This window comes from Loxodonta africana, chromosome 14, assembly GCF_030014295.1.
Source record: "Loxodonta africana isolate mLoxAfr1 chromosome 14, mLoxAfr1.hap2, whole genome shotgun sequence".
Lineage (NCBI taxonomy): Eukaryota > Metazoa > Chordata > Mammalia > Proboscidea > Elephantidae > Loxodonta > Loxodonta africana.
This window is the reverse complement of record NC_087355.1, coordinates 70185454-70204593: the sequence shown is the minus strand read 5'-3', so window position 1 is coordinate 70204593 and position 19140 is coordinate 70185454. Positions and strand designations below refer to the sequence as shown.

Below are 19140 nucleotides of genomic sequence, written 5' to 3'. Positions count from 1 at the left end.
CTTGGTTCTCACAACAAACTTGTCTATGTTGGGAAAACTTAAGAAGGGAGGTATAAGTAAGGCAAACATTATCTATTCTACAGATAAAGAAACTGAAACTCAAAGACAGCAAACTTCATATAAACATTTAAATTACACCTACAAAAATATGAAACCTCCCAGTTACTTTGAAATAGGGGCATAACCATGATAATTAAAGGAAACTAAACAGTGCTGTAGACCAAGTGAAGTTGCTAGTGATGGTACCAGTTAATGTGCTCGGCTGCTAACTGAAAAGTTGGTGGAGTCCACCCAGAGGCACCTTGAAATAAAGGCCTGGTGACCTACTTCCAAAAAAGCAGCCATTAAAAAACATGTGGAGCATACATAGTTCTACTCTAACACACATGGGTTCACCACGAGTCAGGGTCAACTGGACAGCAACTAAATTCTTCTTCCTCGGTAGACCAAGTTTTAAGTTGTGAAATGTCTCCCAAAGAAAAAAAAGAGGCTACTAAAGAGGACAAGCTCAGGCAAGAAATAAATCTATTTCTTGAATCCAGCCTGAGCATCTGGGGGAATGCTGAGCGTTTACGGATGTGTGTGCTCCACCCAGATCTCCTCTTCAGGGCTGACCTGAACACTGGCTGCCAATGGCTCACAGCTGTGTCCCTCACTGGGAATTGCTTTGCCCAAAGTCACAGGCTCTGTCAGGAGGCTGCCCATCTCCAATGACTGGGGATGTGGGGATGCAAAGGACCAGCCCTGCTCCAGAGCTTCTAATCAGATTAGCTGAAGCCTCCCTTGCAGCCACATTAGTGGTCCACTTCTCCTTATGCTCCATCCTGCCATTCATTCCCTTACAGATGTATCTTCTGACTACACTCTCCAATAAACTTTGTAGATGCAATCTGCTGTCTCAGAAGCTGATTCCAGGGAAGCTAATCTAAGATAATTTATTATGTGTATAATACCCCATATCAAAAAAATAAAGAGATGGATGAATCAGTGAGTGAATTTTGTACAAAATTCCTGGAACCAAGATAAACTTACAAAATTCTAGACACTCTTGGACATATTAGCCCCAGGTTTGGTTGCTCATTTATTTATAAATTATTTCATCTATCATTCACCCATCCAGGAAGTATTTATTATACAGTTAAAAAGCACCAAGTACTGTTCTGACTGACCGCTGGGAATATAATGGTAAACAAGACAGATATGGTCCCTGCCTTCATGTTGACAATAGTCTAGGATGCTAAGATGCTTCATAAGTAAATTTCACTGAAGATGGAGTTATATGAAGACTTCTGGAGGACAAGGAGAAATCTATAGTTCTGTAGCCAGGAATAAGACTGATGGGGACCAGACGGATGGTGGGATCTATTTAAGTCTCTCTTTTTAGTCAGACCTTTTTAGTCAGACCAGGACTTACGCGTAGTCCCGACAGCAGTTACCACCTCACTCTCACTTCCATCATCAAGTACAGCCAACAATGAAACTTCATATTCAGTGCCAGGCTCTAAGCCTTCAATAACATATGAGTCTTGGTCTTCTTGTAGGACAACCTGAAAAATATCTGGTGTTTAGTAACTAGGCTTACTTGAATAACACGGGAGGAAGAAAGTTATAAAGGCAGGGGTGACGGTTATTCTAATTGCAAACATAATTAACGTCACTGACTTGAACATGTAAAAATGGGTGAAATGGCAAGTTTTGTTATATATATTTTATCATAATGAAAATTTAAAAAATATGCAGAAGCCACCAAACAGAAGGTAGGCGGGGGGGGGGGGGGGAGGAACAAAAGGAAGGAATAATGAAGCATAAATAACCCTGGGGCTGATGAATTCAGTTTTAAAGTCAAACCAGAGGCTTTATTCCTTTCAATTGCCTCAATAAAGAAAACATTAATATTTAAAAAGTGGGATTTTGAAGTTTTATTAAATGTCATTTATGAAAGCTAGAGAATCTGAAGATATGTAAGACATAACTTGAGCCCTTAAACAATGCATTTTAATTGTAGAAAAACAATATGATTTGACATTATAAAATCTCCATGCCACGCAGATATTAATCACTTCCAGGATTTCCAACCTATTTTAAAGTGGAGACTAACTCAACCGCAGAAGTATGTGTTCAAGTCCAGATAAATGCTCCAATTTGTTTTCAGTATTTCAGACAACTTACCTCTTCAGTGTTCCCACCGTAGACTGGAATCCACATCAACTTGTGTTGCCCTTCATCAACCGACAGGGGATGCCAGGTCACTCTAAAACTGTCTGTCGTCACCTCATCAATTTCCAAGTATTGTTGGGCTGGAACGTCCTCTGTAAGCCAACCAAGATGATTTTGGTAGGGGAATGAGAAGGCAAGATAGCCAAAACTCAAGCAGCTCCCAGGAGCCTTATGGAAAGCAGACTGAGGAACTTTTTTTTGCGTCAGGAAAGCACATGGAAGAAGTAAAAGCAATGTTGATCTGTCCACTGTGGCTTTCCATTTCCAGCATTTACCAACAGCATAAATGAGGAAAACCATGGAAATAACAGATTTTTAAAAGTTTCTCAATAATGTCCAGAATTCTTAGATTCTCTATTTGGCTCTTTTAGCTTAATTATGGAAAGTAGGTGTATTATATTCATTAATTTTCAGAGGAAATTCACAAAATGGTACTCTAAAAGACAGAAAAACGTCCCCTTTTGTCTTCATTCATTTTAGTGCCTAAATCACTCCCTGGTAATAACTATTAGAGAAGAACGTTTATCCTTTTAACTTGCACATATGGCTGTTGTCAGAAGCTAAGTATAACGTATCAGATCTTCCAGTATTCCCTGGTGGTGCAGTGGTTAAGTGCTTGACTGCTAACTGAAAGGTCAGCAGTGCGAATCCACCAGCAGCTCCGCAGGAGAAAGATGTGGCAGTTTGCTTCCATAAAGATTACAGCCTTAGAAACCTTATGGGGCAGTTCTACTCTGTCATACAGCATTGCTATGAGTCGGAATCAACTCAATGGCAACGGGTAACACTTCAGGGATGTACAATAAAAAGCCTAACATCCAATCACACCCAAAATGAATAATCACATCACTGATTTTTATTATCTGAAATTGGGGATTGATTTTAAAACTCTTTGACAGGACTCCATGAGAATTCCAATTAGAAGTTCCTGAATTTTTTCTGTGAACATTATTTCTCATTCCAGCTTCTTTCTCATCTCTCTCCAAATTACTTTCTCATCTCCTCAATATAGTACTAGATTAGTTTTCAAGTGCCACCAGTGATAAGTCTGGAAAGCAAACAATAGAATTATTACAACCAATAGGCAAAACAGTTTTACATTTACTGGGCCATTACTGGGTACATACAGAAAGAGAAAATATATTCAAACCTTATACTTAATTTTAGAATTTAGAAATTTCTATATTGTTAATATTTTAGTCTCCATTAAAATATATTATTCTCTATAGTCTAACCAGTCCACATTCTGGCTCCTATACAGTTATTCCTGGAAATCTCTCAGAACCATAATGAGGCTTACCTGTGGTAAAAATTCCAGTCAGAGGCTCCGACTGTCCTTCATCATACATGGAGAATATGGCAACGTTATAATCTGTAAGGGGTGTCAAGCCTTTCAGAGGAAATGTAGTAATAGAATCAACTTCAACCTGCAAAAGCGAGAAGACATATTAGCTATATTTGATGGGTGGAAACAGAAATCATTTTATTACTGTCTATCTCACTTGGCTTGCAGGAAAGCTATAAGTACTGAAGAAAAAAAAATCCTTCAGTTATAAACTAGTCAACTCTTGGCCTTGCACAACCTGGGCATGCCCTGTGACTCTGCCACACTCTCACAGCCACAAGGTCAGGTCCACGTATTTCCCATCTCAGCAGCATTTGTACATGCTGTTCATTCTGTCTAGGACCCACTTTCCCTAGGTCTTTTCAAAATTAGCTCTTTCTCGTCTGTCAGGACTGTGCTAAAACTCTACCTCCTCAGAGGGGGTTTCTCTTTCCTCCTCGATAAAGTTATTCTGCAGCTCTGCCACTTGTTTGTTTCCTCCCTAGCATCTATCACAACCCACAATTAGTTTACTTCTTTGCCTGCTTGGCCTATCTCCTGAATAGAGTGTACATTCCTTGAGAGCAAAAGACATCATTTAGCTAATTCACCCCTGTATGGTGAATTAGGCACTCAAGAAATATTTTCTTGAATGAATAGAATAAGTAAATAAAAACGAAAGTAGAGGCACCAAAGAACCATTTTAAAAGAGATAAGAAAGGGCTCATCCAAAATAAGGGCCAGCCCAGAGATCCCATCTGCATTTCTAAGAAACCAACTTCAGGTCAAAAAACAGTGCCAACCCTGAAGAACTGAAGAACTTCCATTCTCACCCTTTTGGGACACTGAGCCACTCTGCTGGAGAGAGGCCCAGCCAACCCTGCCCTTTCCAGCCTCTAGCTGAGGTATCAGACATGGGAATGAAGTCATCTTGGAAGTTCTAGCTCTGATAAATGCCAGTCACCCCAGCTGACACCAGTGTAACAGAGACAGGCTATCCCTGATGAGCCTGCCTAAGTTGCATAATCATGGGTTATTAACTTGAAGCTATTACGTTTTGAGGGGTGGGTTACACAGCAGTGGTTAACTTGAAAAAGTTATTATCTTCTTCAGTGTCAGGGCCTGATAAGATTGTCGGTAATTCTTAGCACTTACCACAGCCCTCTAAAACCAAAACCAAACCCATTGCCGTAGAGTCGATTCCAACTCACAGCGACAGTATATAACAGAGCAGAACTGCCCCATAGGGTTTCCAAGAAGCTGCTAGTGGATTTGAACTGTAGACCTCTTGGATAGCAGCCAAGCTCTTAACCACTGCACCACCAGCACTCCACTGCTCTGGGGCAGCTATTTACTACCCCCAATTGGAAGATGCAAAAATGAGATTCTCAAAAGCTAAGGAACTTGCCCAGAGAAAAGCCAGCAAGTACCTCGGGCCGAATCACAAATCTTTAAGACTCCAAGTCTCAAGCTCTTAAACACTATCTACACTCTGACTTCATTATTTAACTCATAGAAAAAACAAATCTGTATGTAAAATAGGAGTTCAAGAAATAATTTCACAAACAATATTGGCATATTGTTATCCATTGTTTTGAACTGCAATAGCTAAGATTTATTGAGTACACACAATGGATGTTTGCATACGTCATCTGATTTAACAATCAACTCCAAACCCTTTGAGGGAAGATACTTACAGTAACCATTTTACAAACAATGAACTTGAAGCCAAAAGATCTTAACTCACTGGTCCTAAGTCACAGAACTATTAACTGGATATACGGTTAAGCCCTGACTTCATTCTTAATTTCATATTTCCGACAAATAGGAATTTTGTAAAGGTATTAACACCATCGAGTTGATTCTGACTCATATTGACCCTATAGAACAGAGTAGAACTGCCCCATAGAGTTTTCAAGGAGCGCCTGGCAGATCTGAACTGCTGACCTCTTGGTTAGCAGCTGTAGCACTTAACCACTATGCAACCAGGGTTTCCAAATATATACACAAAAAGTTAAAAATGTCAAACTGCCAACCTTTTGGTTAGCAGCTGTAGCTCTTAACCACTACGCCACCAGAGTCTCCACAAAAATTTCTTAGGTATACCCAAAACAAGTGGAACACACACATAAATTAATGCACACACACACACACATATTTATCTTTTAAGAAAATCTAGCTTATTTATTGAAGTAGTCCATTTGATACCGAACAGACTATGTTTCAACATTGATGATTTTATTTCATCAAATGATAACATTTAGGTATCAGTTATTTTTATTAAAGTTATGACACATTTCAAACTATTAGTTTTGGAACCAATTTTATTTGGTAGTACTTTTAAGACGTAGGAGAAGAATCTGGGAAAACAAAAACTAATGGCAGTGATCTCATTGTTATGCAACCATTTTGAGACTAATTACTGAAATAGTCTAGCTAAAACTGAACTTCATCTAAATTTTGGGAGGAACATGGAAAGTGTCCTCGATGAGCAATGAGAGACTTGGGCTCTGCCTGGCTCAGTTGCTGAGTCCCTGCTGTCTAGAGCTGGGCTTGCCTCTCAGTCTCAGAACTGCAGCCTGTGCATTTATAAAACTCAAATGGAAGCACTTAAGTCCCCAGTATGTTTGCACATTTCCCCCAATGCTTTCACAGTAAACGCAATCCGATGGCTCCTGTGCTTAGTTGATAAGTCATGCTTTGACAATATTTGATTCTGTAAAGATGGCACAAGGTGCTATCTGTAAAGAACTCAGAACAATGCCTGGCTCACCACGGTGAGCACTCAACAGTGTTAGCTGAGCTGCCACCATCATCATCATCACCACAGACATTAAAGAACTATCCATATGGGATCAAACTGACAACTCGGAAGATTAGGTAGGAACCTAAGGGGGCAGTGAGTTTGTGCTATGCAGGAGGAACAAATCAGAAAAGGAGGGTAAGACTGGTTGCACGATTTGAAGAATGTAACCAAGGTCACAGAAGTACATGTAGATATGGTTGAACTGGTGTATTTTATTTATTTATTTATTTTATTGTACTTTAAATGGAGGCTTATAGAACAAATTTCTCATCAAACACATTGTTCTATGACATTGGTTAACAACCCCACGGCATGTCAACACTCTCCCTTCTCAACCCTGGGTTCCCTATTATGAACTGGCGTACGTTTTGCTGTGTATATTGACAACAACAAAATTAATAAAATTAAAAAAAAAAGAAAAAAGCATAGACATTTGTTTAAATGCCTTGTTCCATTTTTCCTCCTTGGCCTCCAAATATTACAGATGGTGGGCGGGGGGAGTAGGGATAATATAGGAAACAGAGAGGAGAAGAAAACGAAGCAGAAGAGAATGAAAAAGGAAAAGAGGGAAGGAGGGAGTCTGGGAGAATAAGGAAGCAGAGAAATACTAAGTCTAAAGTGGAAGCTTTCACAATCAATTACACGGTATATACTAAGTGGATTTTAGTTGGGACATTTGCAAGTTTATTCCAGGATGTTTTGGAACAGAATTTTCTTTAAAAAATCCAATTTTTGTATTTTCCATAAATGGAAGTATAAATTAATAAAAGCTAAAGCAAAATCTAGTAGTAATATTCACCCCTAAAATATTTTCCAAAGTTAAGTGAAGTAATACATCCCTTAAAAATGCTTATCCAGCAACCTCTGCTCTCAATTACATGGCTACAAATTAAGAATTAAGTCAACACACACGCATACACCAGTCAAAGCAAATGTTGCAGAATCCACAGAGTGTTTATGCATCTCACTCGTATAAAATGTTCTCGGATCATTTCGAGCTCATTTATCAAGCATAATTTTCTAATTTCCCAGCACAATACAAGTAAGGAATTGTAAGACAACTCTACAACAAAACAGACACACTTCCAAAAGATCTATTTGTCTGGGGCCATTTTTTATTAGGGTAAATAGTTCAAAATACTAGAAGAGACCATGACTATTATTTATTATACCATATAATTAAATGTATAAATATAACTAATATACATAAGTAAAATTATTTTTGTTTTATTAAAAATATTACCAAAGCAGGATGCTTCACATGAACAAACATTGACCAGTAAATAGAGTTGTGTTATTTTGGTTGTTTAATGAGCCAGTGTATTAAAAATGGTAAGTATCACATAAAAATGGAAATCCCTGGAGTCTCTTCGACAGTCAGGAGGTCATGCAGCCCTAGACCTGGATTTCTTTGCAGCAGCAATCTGCAGGCACTAAGGCTGGCTGCCTCTTGCATGGACACACACTCTCCAACACATCAGTCCCCACCACCCCTAGAGTTCCTGATTCTGAAGCCAAGGTGTCCATTGTCATTTATCATCGATCTTGAATTGTTTTCCTTACAGTGGAGAATTGCTTCTATATTCGTGTCCCAAAAGTGGAAATACACAATACAGCTAAGTTAGCTTCATGTTTCAAGAAAAACAGAGTGTATTTCTTTGCAGACGTGACTATTTCTACCCGTTCAATGGCCTGATGGGTTCATTTACACCATCCACCTGATCCTCCTACACACATGAATTTGCAACCCCTGGGAGAGTAACCTATTTATTGCTGGTGACAAAGGGAGACCTACATAGATCAGTGGTTTGAGTTTCAATTGTTTTACTACTCCAAGCTTTTGTCTTCAAAAACAAAGCACCTAATCCAAATGATTCCAGCTTTATCAGAAATATTTGTCCTCTGCATTCACGAAGGTGTAATGAAAGATGTGTCCATTTGGACAGCACCTTTATATAATAAAATATTAAATTTTATATTCTATAGCACCTCTATACCACTGGCAAACGTGCACATATTGTCCACCCATCACCCGATGCTCCATACGAAGGTGCATTCTGTAAAATACTGCTTGAATTTAGTTATAGAAAAGCCTTTATCTCTGCGTATGCAGCTATTTGCTTTATTTGGTCAGAAAATAAAAATGATGTAATCCAGCATATTTCGCTCTTTATCACAGCTTCTTGGACCAAAATAAGGAAGAAAAATGAAAATAGCTTTGCTATTTATCCTCTAAGACATATTTCCAAGGAAAGAATTTCTAAAAATAGTTGATACTGTGCACAAGGCACTTTATTGGTTTCATAATTTCTATTATTTGAAAGTGTTTTTTGCACAAAACTTGCATTCTTCATTCTTCAATTGAAGCTCATCTAACTAAGGTCCTTCAGATGCCAGCTTACCCAAAAGTGGAGGGATAGACTAGGAAAACTGACATCATTTCTAGTTTATTACCTCTACAAAAATACATACTTCCTCACAGGCTGTACTTTCCAAAAATGGTCACATCAATAGATATCTCCCATCTCACAGACTCCTTTCATAACGTAAATGGCAAGCCTCCCATAAGAGGTGGAAACGGGTTCCCCTTGGCATTAGATCCCTGCAGGGGTTGTGACATTTTATATCAACGAAGTATAGTAGAGGTGATATCATGTGACGTCTATGGGTGAATCATAAAAGGCAATATAGCTTCCACCTGGCTTGCTCTCTCTTTGGACACATGTCTTGGGCTCCTGAGCCAACATGTAAAAAGTTCAGCTCCTCTGAAGCTGCTATGCTGGAGAGATCATGTGAAGAACCTACTTAGTGATATAGAGAAATGCTCTAGCCCCCAGATGTTCCAATCTTCCAAGGCCAGACATCAGATATATGAATAAAGAAAACTTCAAGATGGCACCAGTTCCAGCCACTACAACCTCATGAAAGAGTCCAAGCCAGAACTGTACAGTCAAGCCTCTCCTCAATCTCTGACCAAAGAAAAAGTGTGAGAGATAGTTATTGTTGGTTTAAGCCACTATGTCTTGGGATGATTGGCTATGCAGCAATAGATAATTAACACCTAACTACTCAGAAAATATACTTCATATGCCACCACTTACCTCATTGATTTCAGTCCCATCAACATTGTTATATACAATTCGATAACCACTGATCCTCTCTGATGTCGAGTCCCAACTTAATCGAGCACTGTTAGAGCCAATATTGGTGATTCTCAGGTTTCTTGGTGGACTTAAAGGCACTTTACAGTAAATGGAATGAAAAAATTTTTTTTTAATTTAAATAATATACATGTAAGAAAGACAAGAAACAACTATCTTGACTTCTAAACTACTTACATATGAAAAATAACCACCTGGGTAATAACTTATAATGCTAAAATAACCAATGAATTGTCTTACAAAAAACAATGCACTCTAATAAGGAAAAAGAGATTTCTTTGTAGGGAACAAATAGTAGGAATAAGTTAAATGTGCTTATGAATAAATAAGATTTCAGTACATTTTCTGTGCTTTTTTTTCCCCAAGTCAGAGCAATTATTGTAGCTTGATACAAATAAGTGACCTACTGGATCAAAACCAGGGCACCTGAAATCAAGTCTTAGCCACTCCACTCAACCACCATGTGACTGTAGCAAAGCCATTCTACTTCGCTGCTCCATGATTTCCCATGTGCAAAATGATGGAGAAGCCCATTTGTCATCTCCAGTTGGGTATCTAGGCATCTCCAACTTAACATGTCCAAAATTGAACTACTGACTCAAGCCCCTCCCTCAGTATTTCCCTCTGAATAAATGGAAACTCCTTTCTTCTCATTGCTCAGGCTCAAAAAACCTTGGAGTCATCCTGGATACCTCTTTCTCTTGCAGCCCACTTCCAACCCATCAGCAGTTCCTTCGATATATATTAGGAATCTGACCACTTTTCTTTACTACCGCTGCTACCATCTTGGGGAAAGCCACCATTACTTCATGCTTGGATTTTTGCAATGGCCTCCAGCTGCTCTCCCTGCTTCCATCTTTACCCAGTATAGCTACTCTTGAGTGAGGAGCCAGAGTGATCTTTTAAAAACATTAAGTCAGATAATTGCATTCCTCTGCGCAAAACCTTCCAAATGGCTCCCCAACTTCCTCAGTGCAAACCATAGTCCTTACAATAGTCTACAGGGCCCTCCGTGCCTGGCCCTCTGCCATCTTGTTAATCCTGTCTCCTACTACTCTCTTCTTCACTCACACCACTCAACTGAGATCTTTCCTGGTCCTGGAACTAAGCATGCTCACTGATTTGTTACCCCTTTTACCTTGAATGCTGTTTCCCCAGATATCTGCAGAGCTGATTTCCTCACCTATCAAGGTTTGTGAACAAATGTTACCTTCTCTGTGAAGCTTTACATGATGACCTTATTTAAAATAATTCTTCCATCCCAACTTCACTTATCTTCCTTCCCAGCTTATTTTTTTTTTGCATTGCACATTTATTGGTTTACTGTCTCTCTCTACCAGCATATTATAATCTCAGGAATTGGGGGATTTAGTTCAATTTTGTTCCCAGCTTTATCCCTAACACAGCACATACTCAAAAAATATTTGTTGAATGAATGAGTAATTACCTGCCCTGGATAAATCAGTATTTTTGTGGGACTAAATTAAAAACGAACAAACAAAAACATAACACTTTGCTGTTGCACTGAAATTATTTAAAGAGGTGATGATATTTCTGCAGAGTTCTAATGATTAATTCCATAGCCTTTTGGCAAATCTTCAAGGACTCCCTTCTGACTCTGACTTGACTACTCACATGTTGTTTCTTGTCCTGTAACTGGGTCACTGGCCTCCTCTCCAAACATGGCATAGACAGTGACTGTGTATTCCGTATTGGGTAACAATCCACGCAATTCAATATCTGTGTGGGTCTCTCCAATTTTCATCTGAAGAGAAAACACTTATCAGATCATTTGCCAATGTGTATTATTAATACTGACAGAGTAGGACTGCATAAAGGTGAGACTTGGTGGAATAAAATGTTGAATCTCCTCACAACCCTTTCATCACACAGGCTTCAGTTATAATATTTTTTAATTGTCTCATGCCATTTTATATTAGGAACAGACACCGTGGAACCATAAACAACTGAATGTACTCTTGCACGCTGTTTTAGGATAACCCTCTACATCTGGACAAATGGCAACTGCAGCCAGAATAACAAGGTCTAGTACATGGCCCCCCACAAAGTACGGGTGGAACTGAATGAGAGTGTTCTTCTAGAAAGAGTGTGAGCTCCAGGGCATCATGCTTGAGGCAGGACCATGTGGGCATCTTTCACTGCTCCATTAATTCTAACCAGCGCCCTGGCTGGATGCCCTGTTTTTGCCTCAAGCCTGACTGAGCTGGGCCAATTGGGCTGCCCCAGTCAACAAGGAAGACTGTCCAGGGAGGACTATCCAGCAGATGGCAAGTCCCTTCAAGTATTCAGAAGAGATAAATCCATTTTGAAGCCCAACTTGGCAATTTGCTTTTTGATTCTAGGACAACTATGCTGACTCCTGGAGTCAGTCAAACTAGCTAACACTCTCTGTTGTGCAACAAGTCACAGGATAGTTTTATTTATGTTTTGAAAAGGAAAAAAGTCTCTACAATAGTTGCCAGTCACACTACTGCCAGTGTTATTTTTAAAGTAAAATTTTTATATTTTGAAATATCTCAACAGATACAAATGCACAGAAAATACACCCAGATGTACCCACTATTCAGATTTAATAAATGTCAAGATTTTGCCATATTTAGTTCAGATCTCTCTAAAAAGAACATATTCAGATTAACACAGAAGTATTTTCTCAATCTTTCTCTACCCTGATGCTGATGTGTAAGCACTGACCAATTTTTATACTTCTATATACATACGTGGAAACCCTGGTGGCGTAGTTGTTAAGTGCTATGGCTGCTAACCAAGAGGTCAGCAGTTCGAATCTGCCAGGCACTACTTGGAAACTCTATGGGGCAGTTCTACTCTGTCCTACAGGGTTGCTGTGAGTTGGAATCGACTCAACGGCAGTGGGTTTTTTGGTATATATGTATGTGGAGTCCTGGTGGTGTAATGGTTTAGAGTTCAGCTGCTAACCAAAAGTTCAGCAGTTCAAATCCACCAGCCACTCCTTGGAAGCTCTATGGGGCAGTTCCACTCTGTCCTATAGAGTCACTATGAGTCAGAACTGACTTGACAGCAATGGGTTTGGTGTCTATATGTACATATATATATGTACACATACACACACACATCTGTAAACAATATAGAGTTCTCTGTGTTTTAACAATGTGCATAAACGGGACCATATTGATACAGCCTTTTCACAGTTTTTTTTTTATTTTTCCTCTCAAAATTGTTTCAAGATCTATCCATGTAACATTGAGTTGGCATTATTTAATTCCCTTATGGCATTCTGTTATATATATATATGCACCATTATTCTTCCATTCCCCTATTGATGGACATGCTAGTTGTTTAAGATATTTTGATCGAACAAAGTACCTGCATTAAAAAATCCTTCCGGTTGTGTTCCTAGGATAAACGCCTTTAAAAAAATGGTATATATCTTCAACTTGACAAGACATTGCAAACTCTTCTCTGAAGTGGCTCTACCAGTTTACTTGCTTCCCAACTGTATATGAGCAATTCTGTTTCCCTACATTCTCACTAACACTCATTTTTTGCTTATATGTTGGATATGAACTGGTATTTCTTTCTTTTTTATTTTACTCTTTCCTAGGGAGGTTGAGCAACTTTCTAGCATCATTTTTTAAGTCTCTCTCCTGCGAAAATAATTCAGGTGAACAGTAGGTCCAAATGGGTAAAAGCTGCAGAGACCTTGGAAATAAAAAGAAGCATGTCACCAATTCTCTGTTCATTACCCTCAAATTTATCATATTTTTAGCCCTAAAGATTTCTGTCATCAAGAGGCAGCTTTTTGACAATTTTCAAGAACCAAGTTCTGGTTCTGCCTCCCTCATCCTTTCCACCTGCCTGGTCATGGAATTTCTGAGTGTCATAGATGCTTCCTATTTATTCCCTGAATGTCTGCATTTTAGCAACTGCCCCTAAAAAAAAAAAAAATTAGAACTAAAATAAACCATTTGATGCATTATTTGAAATAATGCAAAAAAAAAAAAATCAAATCAATGAGATATATTTCTCTACATCTCCAAATAGTAAAAACTTTAAAAAAATGAAAACTGGGGGAAACACTCATTCATACACTGCATATAGCAATATGGGAATTTTCTAGCGAGCCAATTGGAAATACCTAGTATAAGCTTTAATAATTTGTATAATCTTTGAAAAAGAAACTCCATTTCTAGAAATTTATCCTAATACCTGGCAACCATACAAAGATGCACGACCAAGAATATTCACAAAAACAGTATCTATACAGCAAGCTACCCAGCAACATGGGATTAGTCAAACATGTCCTGGTAAACTCAAAGACCAAACCCATTGTCATCAAGTCAGTTCTGACTCATAGCAACCCTACAGGACAGAGTAGAACTGCCCCACAGGGTTTCCAAGCGGTGCCTGGTGGATTTGAACTGCGACCTTTTGGTTATGCAGCCATAGCACTTAACCACTATGCTACCATGGTTTCCATGCCCTGGTAGAAACCAACGAAACAGTACTCTGCAGCTATTAAAAGTGACAATATAGAATATTATTTAATGGCATAGAAAAATATTCACAATGAACTTAATGAAAGCAGCAGGCTATAAAATACTATTTATAGTAATCACCCAATTTGCTGTATTTAAAATGCATTGAAGAATTGGATGGTGCCCAGCTACCATTACTGAACACTTTGATCAAAGATTCTATAGAAGAATCCTGATCAAAAAGGGAAAAATGCAGAACCGAATTTCAAATTCTCATGGAATCCAGACTTTCTGGATCCATGGGAGCTAGACGAACCCCTGAAACTATCACCCTGAGATAATCTTTAAACCTTAAACCAAAAATATCCCCTGAAGTCTCCATAAAAACAAACAGTAGTTTAGTTTAACTAGTAAAAAATGTCTGCCTTGAGCATTATGCTCTTTTAAGAACTATCTCTATGGGATCAAACTACCAACAACAACTGGAAAGATTAGACAGGAACCTTAGGGGGCAGTGGGTTTATGGCAATGGAGGAAGAACAACTTGGAAAAGTAGGGTGAGAACAGTGGCACAACTCAAAGAATGTAATCAACGTCACTGAATTGTACATGTAGAAACTGTTGAATTGATGTTTTTCTGCGTATGTTCTCAACAACGACAAAATAAATATATTTTTTAAAATGCATTGAAAAAAGATTATTAACTATATGTTACCAGTGGCTATCTCTAGGTGGTGGTATTACAAGTGTTTTGTTTCTTGGGTTTTTTTTCCAATTGCTTATCTGAATTTTCTAAATTTAATAAATTGAATTTTTATAGTAAAATTATTTTAAAAAAGTTAAGAATTCTGGGGCTCTAGTGGACAGTAGGTAGTTACCTCTTTTTCATCCCCAGCCAGACCCTCGGTGAGAGGTGCATAGAGTATCAGGTACCCTGATGCCCCGGGCACTGCATTCCATTTGACCCGCAGACTGTTCTCTGTCACATCGTACAGTTCAAGGTCAGCAGCCATGGGTAAAGCAACTGCAAGAGGAAACTTTTTTCAATGTTCAGCCATTTATAAGTGCACTCACATATTTCAAAGTATCCAGGTGCTACTCTTTACAAAGCGAACATGGCTTATTTTTCAGATAATGTTCCTCCTTAAATCTGTTCACAAAAACCTCATAAGTCCCTGCTGAGAGGGTAAACACAGTGAACATACTGAATGCTTTGGAACCAGGGATTACCTCGTCTAGTCTGCTTAGATCCCACTATGGTGATGGGCATGATTCTCTGGGAGCCAGTCAAGGGTAGGGGACACCATTCTACCCATCAAGAAGCACCACTCTACCCATCAAGAAGAAGTGCTTCAACCCATCAATAAGCACGTGGAAGCCATTGAAAATGTCTTTTGGGTCATTTAGACAGAATAGGTGGGTGAATGAACAAATACAAGGATGAATAAATGCTCACTGACCCACTCAATCAGAGACAGTAGTGAGGCATGACTAAGTCAAAAGACTAACGCATGACTAAGCAAAAGAAAAATGGAATAATCAAGAAATAAATTGGGCTAGATTTGAGGGGAAGGACAAAGGGATAAGAATAAATTTTGAGTTTCTGACTTAAAAAAAAATGCCAATGAATAACATGAAACACTGTGCTTTCCAAATATAATTCAAAATTCAAGGCCCTCCATAATCTGGCCCTGCCTTCTTCTCTAACCAGAATGTTCTACTTCAGGTCTTTGCAGGCACTTGCAGTTCCCTGTACACATTTCTGCTGGAATGCCTGTAGCATTTATTGCACTAATTTGCTTGCATGCCCTTAGTTTGCATTCCCCTTAGTAGGGTAAAAAATAATTCCTGAAGGCAATGATTATGTCTAAAATATTTCTGCAAAGCTGGGGTATTAACAAGAGCCTCACAGTTTTAGGCCAGGGATAAATCCAACTACCTACTGAGAATTATTGCATTGTGCCTGGCACTTGTCAAACATTCAATAATGTTAGACATTCTTGGGGATTTTTTACATCGTTGTTCTACCAGTGGCAGACTTTTTAGTCCATATTTATATAGTGCCCATCACATCGTAGGAACTTAATTAATGTTTAAAATGACTGAATAAGTAGGTGATTGTGATATTTTTAAAATTATCTTGTCCCATGATTCATGGACTACCAGAACACACAAATCTGTCTTGAAAGAAGTACAGCCAGAATGCTCCTTAGAAACAAGAACGGTGAGAATTCATCTCACATAACTTTGGACATGTTATCAGGAGAGATCAATTCCTGGAGAGGGACATCATGCTTGGTAAAGTAGTGGGTCAGCAAAAACAAAGAAGACCTTCAATGAGATGGATTGATACAATGGCCACAACAACAAACTAAAGCATAACAATGATTGTGAGGATGGTGCAAGACCAGGGTCTCTGTGAGTCAGAACTGACTTTGGCAGTACCTAACAACAACATGGTTCTCTGTGTGTTGTATCATATGTATTATCATGATGATGGTTGGGTAAGGAATTACTAACATTCAGAAGTTTGTTTTAATTGTGATGATGCAAATAACAAACAGATATAATTTCCACAAACTGGAATTGTACTGGGTGGGAAGCTACAAAGCTTCTTGATAACTTCTGTAGACATATTTTCAAAAAAACCTTTTGTTATAATTGTGATCTTTGTTTTCATTCTTCCAGAAATCTCCTGGGCTTCCTTGATGCCTTCCTCACTACTTAAACCTCTCTTGAACCCCCCCCACCTTCTCTTTGCCTCCCTGCTGCTTCACTGGTCCTTGGACCACCATCGCTCCCTTGGCCCTCTGCAACAGTCTCCTAACTGCTCTCATCCTACCCACTCTTGCTATCTTCCACTATGTTCCACAAGGCTGACCTCATGATCTTTCAAAAATGTAAATCAGTTTCACTGGTTGATTGGTAGTCGCCAGTGAGTTGATTCTGACTCACGGAGACCCCATGTGACCCAGCAGAACTGCCCTCATAGGGTCTTCTAGGTTATAATCTTGACAGTAACAAATTTCCAAGTCTTTCTCCCCCAGAGCCACTGGAACTACCAACATTTCAGTTAGCAGCCAAGCACTTAACCATTGCGCCACCAGGGCTTCTTATTGTTGTGGTTGTTGTTAGGTGCCATCAAGTTGGTTCTGACTCATAGCAACCCTATCTATACAGAACAGGATGAAACACTCCCCAGTCCTGTGCCATCCTCACAATCAATCATTACTTTGTTTGAGCCCATTGACGTAGCTACTATATCAATCCATCTCATTGAGGGTCTTCCTCTTTTCACTGACCCTCTACTTGACCAAGCATAATGACCTTCTCCGGAACTGGTCCCTCCTGACAACATGTCCAAAGTACTTGAGACAAAGTCTCACCATCCTCACTTCTAAGGAGCATTCTTGGCTATACTTCTTCCAAGACAGATTTGTTCCTTCTTCTGGCAGTCCATGGTATATACCAATATTCTTTGCCAAAACCATAATTCAGGGGCACAAATTCTTCTTCGGTCTTCCTTATTCATCATAACGCTTTCATATGCATAAGAGGTGATTGAAAATACCATGGCTTGGGTCAGGCACAGTTTAGTCCTCAAAGTGTCATCTTTGCTTTTTGACACTTTAAAGAGGTCTTTTGCAGTAGACTTGCCCAATGCAATATATCATTTGATTTCTTGAAGGCTGCTTCCATGGGGGTTGATTGTGGATCCAAATAAAATGAAACCCTTGACAACTTTAATCTTTTCTCTGTTTATCATGATGTTGGTTATTGCTCCAGTTGTGAGGATTTTGTTTTCTTTATGTTGAGGTGTAATCCATACTGAAGGCTATAGTCTTTGATCTTCATCAGTAAGTGCTTCAAGTCCTCTTCACATATCGCAGATTGCTAATGAGTCTTCCTCCAATCCTGATGTCATGTTCTTCTTCACATAGTCCAGCTTCTTAGATCATTTGCTCAGCATACAGACTGAATAGGTGTGGTAAAAGAATACAACCCTGACACACACCTTTCCTGATTTTTAAACCATGCAGTATCCCCTTGATCTGTTTGAAAAACTGCCTCTTGGTCTATGTGCAGGTACCGCATGAGCACAATTAAGTGTTCTGGAATTCCCTATTCTTTGTAGTGTTATCCATAATTTGTTATGATCCATACAGTCGAATGCCTTTGCATAGTCAATAAAACACTGGTAAACATCTTTCTGGCATTCTCTGCTTTCAACCAAGATCCACCTGACATCAGCAACGATATCCCTCGTTCCACACGTCCTCTTCTTAAGCAGGTTCCTTAGTCCCGCTTAAAATCTTTCAGTGTTTTACCATTATTCTTGAAGATAACAAAATCCTCCACGTGGCCCACCATACGCTGCCTGATATGCCTACATCTCCAACCTCATGTGGCACCACTCTCCTCTTCCCCTTACTCTTCGGAGGGCTAACCAGAGTGGCCTCTTAATTATTCGGGTTTGCCATGCTTCTGCTGCACACGTTGCTTTCTTTACTTGGAAGACTCTTCCTGGGCCACCCCAAACACCCTCACACATGTTCTCTGCCCCTGTTTTATTTAGTTAAATCCCATCCATCATTACACCCTGACAAAATAATGAAAAAACAGCAATAACAACTTCCACTTACCAAATGCTTCCTATGTGCCATGCACTGGATACATAGTGCCTTCCCAGCCCCCCAGCCTCCACATTTCCCAGACTAAGTCAAATTTCCCGCTATGTGCTCTCAAGTCGCCACATGGCCTTCACTTCAGAGTACATATTAAAGATTGTAATTGTATGCTGCCTGTCCTCACATTACACAATACCATGTTAACTAAAACTCATGCACATTGAAGCAGTGTTCTTGCTGATCTCCATTACCATAGAGCCATGCAAAGTAAGGATTCAGCACCAGTGTGTACAAACTTCAATTACTACGGTATCGTGCAAAGTGAGGACTGCCTGTGCTTTTTTTTCTTAATTTGTAATATTCATTTTTTCCAGTTGGTCATGAGGTACCTATAGTTTTATGTCATTGTGTTCGCCATTGATTGTGTGGTAAGCACAGTGCTTGGCTCATAATAGGCCTTCACTAAATATTTGTTTAATAAATTACTGTATTTTGCACCCTTTGCCATAGAGGTTTCTGTCTCCTAAAC

The 19140-nt window shown here is 39.1% G+C and overlaps 1 protein-coding gene across 2 annotated transcripts in view; it reads right to left on the bottom strand.

The window, feature by feature from the left end:
* The window catches only part of COL14A1 (collagen type XIV alpha 1 chain), a 224322-nt gene that overhangs the window by 123655 nt on the left and 81527 nt on the right, over positions 1-19140 (bottom strand). For both annotated transcript variants that reach the window (XM_064268015.1, XM_064268016.1), the window contains exons 12-17: positions 14862-15007; positions 11144-11273; positions 9449-9588; positions 3518-3644; positions 2170-2309; positions 1415-1547 (exon numbers count right to left, since the gene is read on the bottom strand). In XM_064268015.1, coding sequence (XP_064124085.1) covers positions 1415-1547; positions 2170-2309; positions 3518-3644; positions 9449-9588; positions 11144-11273; positions 14862-15007 — 816 coding nt within the window. The remainder of the gene's footprint in view (positions 1-1414; positions 1548-2169; positions 2310-3517; positions 3645-9448; positions 9589-11143; positions 11274-14861; positions 15008-19140) is intronic.